General features: G+C 40.7%; 1 protein-coding gene across 5 annotated transcripts in view; it reads right to left on the reverse strand.

Annotated features, from left to right (window-relative positions):
- UGGT1 (UDP-glucose glycoprotein glucosyltransferase 1) overlaps nt 1-14,462 on the reverse strand; it is a 44,889-nt gene that overhangs the window by 2,183 nt on the left and 28,244 nt on the right. For all 5 annotated transcript variants that reach the window (XM_062005916.1, XM_062005913.1, XM_062005914.1 and 2 more), the window contains 15 exons: nt 13,866-13,997; nt 12,806-12,936; nt 10,347-10,442; nt 9,907-10,009; nt 9,351-9,430; nt 8,720-8,909; nt 8,087-8,245; nt 6,443-6,528; nt 6,038-6,122; nt 5,087-5,175; nt 4,559-4,663; nt 3,903-3,987; nt 2,466-2,648; nt 1,181-1,341; nt 599-713 (listed from right to left, as the gene is read on the reverse strand). In XM_062005916.1, coding sequence (XP_061861900.1) covers nt 599-713; nt 1,181-1,341; nt 2,466-2,648; nt 3,903-3,987; nt 4,559-4,663; nt 5,087-5,175; nt 6,038-6,122; nt 6,443-6,528; nt 8,087-8,245; nt 8,720-8,909; nt 9,351-9,430; nt 9,907-10,009; nt 10,347-10,442; nt 12,806-12,936; nt 13,866-13,997 — 1,800 coding nt within the window. The remainder of the gene's footprint in view (nt 1-598; nt 714-1,180; nt 1,342-2,465; nt 2,649-3,902; nt 3,988-4,558; nt 4,664-5,086; nt 5,176-6,037; nt 6,123-6,442; nt 6,529-8,086; nt 8,246-8,719; nt 8,910-9,350; nt 9,431-9,906; nt 10,010-10,346; nt 10,443-12,805; nt 12,937-13,865; nt 13,998-14,462) is intronic.

The following is a 14,462-nucleotide window of genomic DNA, read 5'->3' on the forward strand; positions in this document are numbered from 1 at the left end:
GAACAATTCCCAACCAGACAGTATTGAGAAACTTTAGCTTTTGTAAAGAGGGTTTTTTTATAGAGCAAATAAAAAGGACTGAATCAGCCTTTCATTCCATTCCAAACAAAGTCCTTTGAAAAAAACCCTGCATACTACAACTGTTCTCCTTTGTTGAAAATGAGCTCTTTACCAAACAGTCTTAAAGCAGTAATGTTTATCCAATATCCAACCTGTACTGGACCAGTTTGGAAGACTATTCTTAAATGATTAATACCACTGTGTTATTTTTTTCCATCCACCACAGTACCAGCCTTATTTCCATGTTTTAAGTCAGGGCACTCGGAGTGGGGTAGCTCAAGGAACAGTTATCTGGTTGTGTTTTCTATTTGCCTTGGAGCATGCTGGAAAATTGGATAGTCTTAAGATCCTTCAAGGGTGTTTTTTCCAGCCAGCAGTTATATTTGATGCTGTCAACACCTGCCTCTTTTGAAGGCAGGGCGTAACAGGACTGCTACTGGCCTCTGGCTGTGACTGAAGTTTGGCCAGGAAAGGAGAGGTCCCAACCCACCATCATACCCCAGTAAAACAAAACAGAGCAAACATAATGAAACCACACCTGATCGAGGTTGGACAGACTGTTGGGATCCTGACTGAGCCCCTGGTACTGTCCTCTGAGTCGATCTCCAGCTGCTATCTTTCGGAACTTCTTCAGATCCACGACATACAGAGCACTACATGGAGATGACACAATTAGGGATGACATTTGACTGATGGATAACTAACTACAACCACAGTAGACTCTGAGGTATAACAGGCTAAAGCAACCTGTTGGTGGCAGTCCAAATTATCTAGAAGGCAGGAAAGCAGTTCTATCAAGGTCACGGCATGTACAAAACAACATTGCAACAAATTTATCTCGGCTTTGCTGTCATGCAGCCCCTTCTTCCAGCATTTCTCATTAACAAAGGAAAATGACTGCTTAGTTAACACTTTAGTTCTTCATCTGTAAAAGCTGTAGTGTACTGAAAAGTAACTTCAGTGTTCAGTAACTTCAGTGCTTCAAATGCACCACGGGAATGAAACCTTCAAGAGGTAGCAAGAAGTGGTTCACTGCAGCCTTGTAAACCTCCTTCTGCTAATTCTAAGTGGTAGCAAAAGCTTTTTCCCTCTACTTTGAAAAAACTGCATTCTCCAGTACCTGATGTGGTATTTTCTTCCAGCTAAATGACTTGCCCAGTATCCTGACTTCCAGAACCTGTAGCCATCCATTTCTCTTCGGCTGTCACAGAAGGGAGTATAGCCGTAAGGGGCACCATCTAGGTGCAAATCTCTTAATTCCTTTAGGTCTGTGCGAACAATCTGAAGGGAAAGGACATTTGATTTGTAGAAGCTTGTCACAGGTTATTTTGAAATGCTGGTCAGGATCTAAATCCAACTGAGCAAACAGTTAAAGGAAAAATTACCTGTTATACTCTGCAGTCTTTTGCATTATGTATATGCAGTACAAAAACACAGCACAAAGGGGCTGTCTCTCCTGTCCTTAGAGCTGCAGCAGCTAAAATAGAGCTTCAAATAATCTAATAGGGGTTGGTTTGACAGCTGAGGGTGCCAAATTGTTGCTTAATAAGCGGCAAAGATTCTCACAACACATGAACTCGGCTGTGACCCTTTGTATTCTTTCCACTTGGCAGTTTCAGGGATGAAGGTTTTCTAATGCCTTTTTGACACAGATGTTGTGGCAGTAATGCTACTCTAAAAAATACCACTCTGGTGGGGGAAAAGAAAGCATTAATATCTGTTTTATGAACAGAGCAAAAGCTGTGAGAACAGTGTAGCTGGAAATTTATCCTAGGTGATACTTTAGCCTGAGTTGTAATTGTTCTAACTGACACAGGGTCATACTGTACATAAGCCAGAAGACCCAAGGCGTTTTATACTTACATGTTGATCCTCTGCACTTAGTTTCATGTATGGTTTTGAAGAAGTATTTGGCAGTTCTCACTGCACATGTCTCCTGTACTTTCAAACCATTCAGGCAGTAAGCACACATAAAGCCTTAAGGGCTTTGCCTTCTCGCTCCTCTGAAAGCCACTCAGATCTGGCCAAGTTAAAAGCAGGGGGGTGGGAGAGCAGGGTGTTTGGTGACTTAAGAAAACACTCTATGTGGTAAGTGATCTGCAGGCTGGGAGAACACAACTGGAAAAATGGAAGGGTGAAATGAGAATCTATTTGGCAAACTAGCTGGAATCACAGTGAGTGAACAAGGAACGAGACAAAAGCAAAAGACAGGCCAACAAAACCAACCTTTGTGGGAACAGGCAGAAAAAAGAGCACTCACTGAAGCATGCTAGAGTTACAGAATCAACCTTCAGTCATGCCTGCAAAGGGCTCAAACTTGCAACCTTCCCAGTAAGACAGAAACTGTAGTCGAGAACATACTATTCTTAAAGGAAAAGATTAAGTAATTCCATCTTCTGTGTTACCTGGTCAGCATCCACAAACAGGATTTTATCAACAGCTAATGGGAAGAGCACATCTAGAAAGAGGATCTTGTAACCCCAGATGATACGCTGTTTCTCTGTTTGCTGATGAAGCCAGCGTGGCCACTTGTACTGGACAAGCTCATACTGGAAATTATACTTCTCTGCCATGTATGGGATGAACTCCTGCAGAGGGAGGAGGGGAAAAAAGTAGCTTATCTCAGTTCTTTGCTCCTCTGCAGGAAAAAGTGCATTACAAGTAGACTTCAGTCCTATAATAAGGCACAGAACATTAGAAGATGAAACACGGCAGAGTAACCGCAGTTCCATTGTCACTCCAGAGCCAGAACCTCCTACTGAACAATTGGTACAAATTGTAAAGCCAGCTATCATAAGGCAGCTAAATAGTTTGGCCTTTTTCCCCAAACAAGTGCTTATGAGCCATTTTACAGCCATCCACAGATGGATTTAAAAGAATGCATTACTCAACTCATAAAGTATGGCAGGTGGGAGAATGATTACGTAAAGCCACACACAGCAGTCTAAATGGGAATAATAAAACGAGAGAAGGGAAGGAGGAGTCATTTTTTTTGCTACACTAACTTGGCCCTCTGTCAGATCAGCTGACATTCTCATCTGATAGGCTCCCTCAGACCCTGGGAGAGCAGAGGTTTAGCCAAGGGATGCTGGTACAACATGGCTGTTAGGAAGGGAGCCCAAGAGGTGACCAACAAGGGCAGCCAGAGCACAGCCCATGCTTGCAGCAGGAGGGACACTGCCTGTTTTTCTCCCCTTTGAGAAATGCTACTTCCCAACATGAAGTGTTAAAAGTTGCAAACTCCTGAAAGTCTTGAGAACCGTTCAGCTCTGGGTTCTGTTTTGAATGCTGCTGTCTGTTTATGATGTATCTCATCTAACTGACAAGTATTTCCAGGGATACTCACCCAGGGCCTCCATCGCTCTCTGCCAGGCACCACTCATACTTGAGCCACTCTGAAACCTGGTTTTGATGCTTCCTAGCAGCAAGTTCTCTCCACACATTGCTTCTCTGCTAGATTTTTTTTCCTATAATCTTTCAAGCCCTGTGTACTAGATAGAAGTTTATAGCCCTGAATTTCACCTTAATCTACACCTTTGTTGTTCAGATCACCAAAAAGAAATAGTTTAGATTCTTTCAAGTATAGTTTTTCAAATACTTGCTCTCCTCTTCCATATTTACCTGTCACTTCTCAAAGCTTTCTATACAGAGACACCAGTTCAAACCAACTTGATGCTTTGTTAAAACAGAAGGTACCCAGACAGGTGGCTGGACAAACGTTTGCACAGTTGTATGATGCACACTTTGCAACCTTTTTCTTTTAAAGAAACAACAACAAAACACAACAAACCAAACAAAAACTTATCCCCCCCTGCAGAATAAATTTCAAACTGTTACCAGACCTTGAATGTAGGTGATAAGTAGTTCTTCAGAAACCAAAACTTTAAAGGAGTCTTTGTATGTTTCAGCACAGACAACATCATTATTCTATCAAAAGAAAAAAGAGAAAGCATTTTCAGGAACAACAGCCACCCACTAGAGATCAGCTCTGTAAGAGATTACAAATTGCTGGTTTACATTATTAGGCTGACTGCAGTTATGTACCAGGGAACTGATCTTCATGGTTAAAGGAGTAGCTTTAGCCTACTACAAATTGCTTAATTTTATCAACAAAATTACTAAAGCCCCCAAAATCTATTTCAACTAGTCAGAGAATACACCACCTGTTAGCTTTCACAGTCCTTTGAGAACAGATGTTCATATTCCTTTCCAAAACAACTCTGACTTGTTCTATAATTTCTTAACGGTACATTTGTACTTGGTTATATTGTAGTGAGAAAATTCAGGACAGCAACATACCATCTATTAAGCCAAGTCTATTTAGAACATGTGAATGTTATGCAGATAAAAATTCCTGTAATACAGCAGATGCAAAATCTAGAGGATTTGTGAGCTGCTGAAAAAGGTTCATTTTTATACTCTTTCATATTGTTTTTTCCTTGTGGCAAAGGGGGCATGTGACCATTTGAGACCCCCACATTATAAATCCTGAACTAACCGTAGGAATCTTTCATAGAGGTGTCCTGAAGCCACAGAGAATATATTTAGTACATCATCTTTATCCTGTTTCACATCTTCATTCTTTTGTCCTCCTGTGAATCCCCTGGAAAGGACAAATGTGTATATATAAAAGACAAGACAGCAAGGGCTATCTTGTATAAGAAAGAGGGCAACAGATGATAAATTGCTACAGTGTTGGTTTAATATAGTGAGGTTTGGTGTCATCCCCCTCTTGCTGGTCAGGATCCAGGAGGCAGAGTGCTGCAGAGACAGACATGGAAGACCCAAGAGTTTATATGTGAACATCAATTTAATTGAAAGATTGCTGGCTGAGCTGGAGCTCCTGAACAATGTTTTCAGGCTCCTAAGTAGCAGTGGGGGTAAGGGAAGGTAAACAGGTGCAAAGCAGTTGTTTAGAAACAGATAGCCCTAAACTCACAGTCTTAATATCCAGCTGTGGGATATCACAGACCTGAAGGTATCATCAAATGATTTTCCAGTTTCAAGAGACTTGCAAGTGGCTTACCATTTTAGAGATTCCCAAAATCCAGACTCATTCTCGCTGGTACCATCACTGAGAAGATCTTCATTCATCATATCCAGTTTTTTCTGAACCTGTAAAACACATCATTGGTGGTTCCACTCACTAAAGCACTGGACAAACAGCTATGGAGTGTTGTTTTGACATTGTCCCCGTTTGTATCCATTTGAATTAAGTCCAGTGAGCTGACAGGGCCAGCCTCAGCTGCCTGAGAAACAGCTCAGTAGTTTATGTGTTTAGTGACCATCCTTGATGATGGAGACTGGCAAAGAATAAACCCTCAATGAAACCAACCAACCCATCCCCTCCACCACTTTCTGTCTCTGAGAAGTGTTATTGGCCACTAAGACTCCAAAGCAGATACACAGACAAGGGTCAGGAGGATGTCCCAGAACTACTCCAGCACAGCAAATTCTGGGAGGAAGTGTGAACTGGATATGTTATAACCATCACTCTTCTATCCAGTGTCCTCCATAAACTTTTCAGATGTTATTATCTGACAGACAACACTAAAAGGCAGTTATTGCTAATTTACTGGGGTTTTTTCTGTATCAGATTAATAGAAAATGTATTGCCAGAGGAGCAAAATTTGCCTGTAATAGGTAAAATACTGGCTCAATGGATACACTGAATGATTAGTCCTAGACACATATAGGACCTACAAAACTGACTGGTTTCCTGAAGTCACAACTGAGTCAGTAAAATGTGAGCATAATTGTTTCCCATGGGTATGCAAAAGGAACAGCACTTACATGTCAAAAATAACCAAAACCAGACCTACAGAGAATTCTTTCTATTATTGGTACTGTGATGTGAACTTTGTGCAAACTGCCTCAAGTGTGTGCTTGTAGAAAAGGATCATCAGGCCTTCATCAACATCTCTTCCTCACTGTTAGTCACACTGTATTTTTTAAGGACTCTAGTTTTTAAACTCACCTTGACCTTAATAATTTTGCTCTTGAAGTTGTTGAGAACAACAATAACTTCATTGGCTTCAGGTGGAGAGTCTGTGCCATCATGGCTGAAAATACAGTAAAACATTGACCTTTATTCCAAAGCACAGATGTGTTCTTTATTTCTCCTACCATTTTTCTGTGATGGTATTAAGCTGGTTTGAGACATGCAACAAAGTAATAACTACATGCACCTAAACACATACCTACTGGGGCTTTTAATACTGAACAAATCCATCTCACATAAGTTACGATCAGTACCTAATGAAATTTGCTGTTTGATTCACTTTGGCAAGGGAACTGTTAGATCAGATCCACATCTTGCAATGCCTGTTTAGTTCAAATGTTTCATAGGCAAATGATTAAAGTATTTCTTATGCTCTTTTACCTGTAGATTCTGTAGATATCCTCAGATCTGCCCTTTCTCAGTCTTAGAGTCCACGCACCAGGATTGGCTTTTAACTGGAAGTAACCCTGTAAAGCAAAAAACCCCAATACTTAACAACACCAGACAATGCAAATGTAGAACAAGTTTTTAAGTCATGTGTTTTGACCCTCTGTTTTATATCTCAAAACAGTTATTTGTAAGCCAGCAGATTAACATAACACTACAGCCTTAAAACCCTGAGAACAGGAGGAAAAAAACCCCAAAAGTTCCATTCAAAATGATTGTGTTTTCTGTAAGAGACAGGAGTACGAAAAGCTGAAGTGAGAGAAAGTCTTCAGGGTGTCCTGATGGGAACAGTGCAATCCCAAAGGGTTTTTTCTGCAAAACCTTGCCTTGGTGAAGGAGGGAGGGAATTTCAGAGCAGCAGTTGGTAACTACACAGCAGTGCACAAAAGGTCTGCCTACAAAACAACATCTAAATGGATTTTGAAGCTCTACAAACTGGCATTTCAGCTACACAAGGAAACAGGAACATAATTTATATGTTACAATCTCTTCTACAGAACTTTACAATATCATGGAGTTCAAACATTATACACAAGTCTTGTTGAAGTTTCAGGTTCCAGAGAGGAATATTTTCTTCTGTGACTGAGATTATTACACATACACATGTCACAGTTTGTAGTGATGCTTCAGTGTCCCGTCCAGTTTCGTACCGTGGCATGTTCCTGGTTCCCTCACACCCTTTCATAGTATAGATGCTGAGCTGAGGAAGACGATTCCCAAATGCAGCATTGGGTCCTGTGCTGCATACACTTTGGTTTAACCAATTAGGGCAAAGACACCTCCAAGTGATGACATATAAAATAAGTGTCACCTTCCTTTCTACAATAAGAAGTATCATCATTATACAATATGCTTTGGCTAGGAAAAGGCACAGGGAAATAAACTATGACCATAGAAGCATTTTTAGATAACTCTTCTGCATTGGTGAATGTTTTTCCTTTGCTTTTTCTGTAATACATTGAAAGATCCCAGAAGCAGCACAAAAGGCAACTTACTGCAGTTTTTCACTAATGTTACATAGCAAGAAAATATTCCAGTGTCTCACTTGCCATGTCAGAATTTCCTTGCCCAGTGTGGACACTGAAAACAGACTGATCCCCCTATGCCTTATAAAGGCAGCTGCAGGGAAAAAGTGCTTGCATTTCAGTTTAACTATGTTAAACAATTTCCACTCCTTCAGGTCATCTTCATTTTCTAGAATGTCAACTATTCTTCATGACTCTCTCCATTTGTCCCATAGATGTCCTGAAGAAAAGGGTCCCAGAACAAGACAACTGTCCATCTGAGGCTTACGAGTACCAGAGTGGATGGTCTTAAAAAGTACCCTGTCTAGAAAAAGCACAACTGCCCGATCTTCCCTGGAAAGAGGCTGCTTAAGAGCATTGGCATTACTTTAAGATATTCTGGAAGGCTTTTCTCAGCATTTTGAAGGGAAAAGAATGTATTTTGAAAAGGTAAGAGACAAATAAGTACATTGCAAGGTTTCTAACATCAGTGTTAGGAATTACGTGGTTCTATTGTGCTTGTAAGCAATTGTGGAGTGTAACACCAGATATCCAGTTTCAATGGAGTGCTTACCAAGTTGGCCATAACAATGGTGTCAACGATGACAGGACTGGTTGAAGTTCCCAGTGTAAACTGAAGTCCCCGAGGTGGCTGCCCAGTAGTAATATCATAGCAGTGTCCTTCCAGAAGCAGATACTCTAATTCATATTCTGCAGCTACAACACTATCCACCTGTAAGAAGATACTGCTGGATTCAGTACTAGCTCTAAAGTGCAAATGTTTAGTGATTCAGTTCCTCTCTAAAATAGCCACAGTATTAATTAAATAACCCTTAATTTTACCAGAGGAGTTTTAGAAAGCCTCAAAGAGCTCAGCTCCTTTGAGCAACAGATATCACACACGTACTAAGAGTGTCCCAAATCTCAACTGGTAAAGACACTGGGATAAGAAGATAAGATAGTTTATGATTACTTAACATTTACTGCAGAATGTAGTCAACTGATCAGTCTGGCATCTCACATACAGTATATGATGAGCCCTAGAACGTTGAATCTAAATCTGTTTAAAGCTGGTTTCATCTAATGTTTCTCACCTGATGCAAAGTTCTATGTTTATTAGCATTTCACATTTCTACACTTCTTTTCCATTACAAAAATGAGCCCTGGAAAAACAGCACAATATTAGAAACACGTTGATTTCTCTTACCTCCTCTAAGTAAATATTATCAAGGTCATATGGGGTTCTGACTGATTCTACCATCCAGCTCTCAGGAGTATTCAGGTTCAAAGTGAACAGTGGAGAGTGGGGCATATCCAAAAACTTGGCAATTGGTCCTGGAGCAAAGTTGTTATCTGCTGTGAAAGATATCTCTGGCTCCAAAACATAGCGATAAAAGCTGAAATTTCAGAAAGAAAAATGTTCAAACATCTTTCTGCCAGACTTGGCAAAAGATTTTACTCTCAAACTTGCTGACAGCAAGACCAGACCTCCAACATCTCCAAAGCTTTGTTCAATGCAACACAGGTTGTGTTGACCTTCCAAGAGGTCAGATTTTCCAGTCTTGAGGGACCAAACAGAAGGTGCAGGATTTAGTCATTAAGATTAGTGAGTTATTTAAATTTATCTACACGCAATAAGCAAAAAAGAGAGAGCACCCAACCTGTAAGGCAGCAGAATTACCTCATGCTATCCACAAATTCCCAGATTCCCTGTGGCAAATCATGCTTTCAAATAAACAAGCACAAAGCATATTGAGGCTATGGAAATGTGCCCATGTTTCTGTGCTTGCACATCCCAACTCTCTCCTTCTCTTTAACCCTGGCATGGCATCACTTACCTTTTCAGTGGCATGTCAGAAAGTCTGGACTGGCAGTTCATAAACACTCTCAGGTTCATGTTTATCAATTGGTTCAAAACCTAAAGTAATGAGAAAGACATCCCTTAAAATGCTAACTAGGACAGTTGACCATGGTTCCCACAGACAGGAGCTCATGGAGTCGCTACTTGCTCAGTCACAATCCTCCCTTCTCATTATTTGCTTTACTACACTCACCTTTTAATTGGTGCTTTTAAGAAGAACAGTTATCTGCTCCCTCACATTGCAGACATTTCTTTTGGGATGCAAACACTTTCTTCCTCAAGAACAAAGTCATTACAAACTAAGCTGTATTACTGGTGAAACTAAAAGCTCTCTAGATGATATCTAGGCGTGCATCCATTTTTGTGTAGCATAGTGTAATTCAGTTTGTCACTAGTAAATGTGTTGTACAACTCAGATGCACTATTAGAAGACCACTGGTCATCACTCAGTCAAGGAAAAGCACTCCAAAATTAGAGAACTGAGACAGCTTTTTGAAATTGCCACCAAGTGCATTCCAACATTGCATACACACCAGAAGTAAAGGAGCCAGTCTTTGAGAATCTCTGGTCACAGGGTCAACAATAGCCACAACATCAAAGTATGTCTCTCCTTCTTTGGGTCTCAGTTTAACTGCACTAAACAGAAGGAAGAAGAATTACAAAGCATCAAATGTATGCATAAACATAGGAAGAACATTATCCATGTCACTCTGGAGTGAAATTACTTCCTAAATGATATATGCCTTCTGAAACTAGATAAGACAAAAAAAATACATATATGCATCTACAGAGATGGAGATAAGTAGACAGATAAAATTCACCTCTGGAATCTCATTCTGCCCTGAAAACTGTTAGGGCTTTTCCTACTGCTATTTGGATTATTTTCTTTTTAAGCTACATGTGATGTAAAACAATGGGAACATTAGAAGACAAGGAAAACCATGTTGCTCAGCAAATGCTGGCAATCCTGTACCTGTATCGTTCTTCAAAAAACTGATATTCAATCCTGGCCTCTCCTTTTGGTTGAGCAGAAAGAAGAGCATCCACTTTCATTACCAAGTCACTTGCACTGAAAAGAAGGGGGAAAAACAAGGTTTACAGATACTCAAAAAAATGCATGTGCTTGCTACATTCCTGACAAGTTAGCAGCCAAAGAGAAGACACGCTGAATTCAGATACACAAACTAACACGCTTACTACCTCTCTCCACAAGCTCTGAAGAATCACATCTTTATGGGTTAACTTGCCATTAACTTAAACAGTTTGTAGCCTTATTACCAAGGGTACCAAAAGGTTTAACTCAGTAGCAACCACAGAAGAGTTGGTATTTTAGAGGTCAGCCATACTACAGGCACTGCATTCCTGAGCTTCACCAATCCTTTAAGCCATTCACATCACACTCTCATCTCATAGCAGCCTTCCCATTTGATACTACCATGCTAAGAAATGGGAAGCAATTCTCTATGTCAAGGAACTTTTGAGAGAGAGGGGTCAGAATTACTTCTGACAATCTTCTCCTTTCTGTTATTCCCATGAATTTTCAGCCTAGTATTTTAAGACTACATTTAGTCTTGAAAATGACAAAAACCCTCTTGAAGGTTCAATGGGAATTGATTTGTACATTGCAGTTTTGCCAGGAAGCCATAGTGTAACTTCAAGGTCTATCAACTTTCCCTGAATTAAGCAAGTCTCATAGATTTATAGTGACAGCTGTTTAAATTGTTCATACCAATACCACGAGCCTGGTGATGCTGCCAAATTCTACAGAGTTTTCTAGTGCAGCAGATTATTTCAAAAGCTTGCAAGAAATTTGGCAGCATTCAAACCAAAAAAGCATTACTCTGTCCAAAAACTGCCTGCTGTCCAAACCATGCCCTCCGCCTTCACCCTTATTTCTCCTGACTCCCAGCACAGCAGTGGATGCAGGTGTGTTTGGAATGCTGTTAAAACCTGTCCTCCTGGACTTCAGAATCACACAAAAATTCTGCACAAGACTCATGCTTAACTTCCTTGCCCAACCTTTAGCAGCCAAGCAGCATCATGTCCTGCTAAATAGAAATTCTTTGCTGAGCTCCCAACACACAAATGCAGACCCATGGCCTTCAGTCCTTTTGAACCTCAAGATGAGTTTCTTTTGATTAGCTCACCTCTGTGCTTTTTGCAATAATTGTCTAGGACTGTGACTTTCATTTTCTTATCTCTACCTCTTTCCCTATTGTTTCTCTTGAAGAAGGGAAAAGCAGTTTACATGATCCCAGAGTACTGACAGTGAAACAGATTACTAAAACAATTTTTATATTGATAGGCCAAGCAGCACTTAACTGAACTGCAAATAGGTTGAGAAAAAATACTCCAGGGTCTCATTTCCATCCCTTCTTCCTGCTTTTAAATCAATACTGTAGTAATCCTATACAAGAGTTATGAAACCCTGACCTATTGGAGGTTAATGCTTTAAAACAGCGTGTCAGTGAAGATTTAGCTGGGAAAGAAACCTACAAGAAGGTTGAAGGCCTCAATATTAAAGAAGAGTTGGGCTTCTCTTCTCTTCCATTTAGAGGAGCAGAAAGGCAATCTGGTCCAGAAAGCCTTTCCAAGAATAAATGTCATGTGCATATATACCCCTTGGTAACCCATCCCACAGCAGCAAACAGAGCTTCTCTGTGTGCAGACATTTTCTCTGTTAGTAAAGCTGTCACCAGCCAGTCACCTAAACCCTGAATGAAACTTCACCTAGCTCAACACAACACTGAATTTAGTCAGCCCTTGTGGAATGCATCACCATCCTGATTCTTGATTTTTTTCTCAGCCCACCTGTATTGCCTCCCCACCCCCAGCCCAAGGAAGCACTCCTGAGCTCCTGGGATAACACAGCAGGCTGTTGCTGCCCACACTGCTGTGATCCAGGGACCATCCCAGTGAATGCCAATGCATTTACTGTTTCATGTTCACTTGAACAGTGCTACAGTAAATTCCTACAAACTTGGGCACTTTCTCCCAGTTTCTTGCTGTTTGCCAGTGAGGCTCCACCCAACACAAGTCCTCCAACTTCCATCATCAGGTAATGGGCCAGCTATGGCAGGCTGCTGCTGGTACACATAAGGAATCAAGAAGGGTGAACTCTGAGCACAGCACCATAGGAGGGGTTGCCAGGACTTTTCACCTGCCTCCTGAATCTGGGGCATGCAGTTACAGCTCTGTACCTTCACAAGATTAAAACTACAAAAAAGTCACCAAGGCGCTTTAAGCCCTATAAAGGTAATTTACATCTTTTTCCTTTCCCACTTGCCCCTCTGAACAGCTGAGCATTGACCATGTATGTGTTTGTTTATAGCACCCATCTGGAAGGTACTTGATAAAGCTTTCTCCGAGCTGCAGAAAGTCACACTATCAGGTTATCACCACTTTTTTGTAAGCCTCTTCACATTTACTTACAGATCTTCTTCAAATCTCAGCTTCTGAATCTGAGATTTGATTTTCTGTCCTGATGTCTTTAGTATGATATTCTCAAGAAGGTGAAAATCATCCTGATTGAACATCTCACCATCCTCTAACGGGCCAATAATCTACAAAAAAAGAGCAGGGTCAGCATTATTAGGTAAAGGTTACAATGAAAAAAACCCTCAAAGATATATTAAATAAATAGTCCATCCCAGTATCTCTGAGTATCAACTGTTTAGGCTGGTATTAATGTCAAGGGCAGCAGAGTTTAACAGATCAATCTAGCTATTTAGAGCCAAGAGTCACAGCCTAAGGCATAAAATGCATGCTTACAATTTTCACTGCGTGCTTGGTCTGCAAAAGGTGGGCATGTTAAATTATCCATGCAGTAGCACATCTTGAAGAGGCAACAAAATACCAGGCCAATGCCAGTAGTCCAGCAAGACTCCAGCAAATCTCACTCCTCTAGCCTTATAAGACTACAAGCTACCTAGGCAATTCTTGCTGTTTTGCCAATGAGAGTAATAGAATACCACAGCTCATCACTTGAGAGTTTTGTACAGTAACCACTGGAGCTTGTAGGCTTTTCTTCCCAATTAGGAAGCAGATGACAAAAGAAAACTCAATACTGTACACAGCTGGGTTTCATTCTTTGCAGTGAAATACTATCATAACATCATTTGCCTCATCTAAGGAGCTACTGTAAAAATAGCTGGTGGAAGGGACCCAGGCATCCTGGTCAGGACCAGATACAGCAGCATTTTGCCCAAGGAACTGAAGCAACACGGTCTTTTAAATTTATCATCCCTTTGCAGCCCATAGTCAATTTGCTGCCAACACGAAAGCAAGTGCTATTGCAAGATCCGAATTTGAACAAAATACTAACAACTGACTGCACCCAGTACAAAGAAAAAGTCCTGCAGGTCTGGATAAATCAAACTGGAAGTGGTCATATGCACTGCTGAGATCTAAAGTAGGCTGAGGCTCTGTGTGTGATCCCCTGACTCTGCTGAGCTGTGGGATATCTCTTTTGCTGTCTGCTGATTGATCTCACCCTTCCGTTGCTGATCACAGCCCTCTGCCCCTTTTTCAGCTTCAGAACATCTCTGCAATATATAGCATGGGACAGAATGAAATCCACCTTGGGAGATTCAAAGGCTTCTTTGAAAATATTGATGTCCATACCCTGAAAGAAAATAATACTTGACATTGAGATGATAAGAACACCTCTGCACACAGGTTTTTGAATGCACTTTTTTTGTTTCCATTAAAGAACATCTTTCTAACCTGCTAAAATTTATCCCCAGGCCCTTTTTCTTTGTGACTTTAAACCTAGTTCTTGCCTGTAACCTTCAAACATTATCTCAACTTTTGATGTGAAGGGCCACAGCCCTAGTAATTGGTGCCACTTAGACCAGTTGTTCCGTTCTTGTCTTCTTATGCGATTCTTAACTCTTTCAAACCTACTTTAAGACTGGTAGCTTGTCTTCTTAGCTTTTTAAAAAGACTGTAATTCCCCTTAACCCCTCAAGAAACTGCCTCACTTAAATACATCCCTGAATCTGCATTCCTTTTGACTTTTCCAAGTCATGTAACTTTGATGTGTAGAAGGATTTACTTTATTTTTAGGACTGTTGTAAGTTTATCTTTC

Source organism: Colius striatus, chromosome 12 (genome assembly GCF_028858725.1).
Source record: "Colius striatus isolate bColStr4 chromosome 12, bColStr4.1.hap1, whole genome shotgun sequence".
Lineage (NCBI taxonomy): Eukaryota > Metazoa > Chordata > Aves > Coliiformes > Coliidae > Colius > Colius striatus.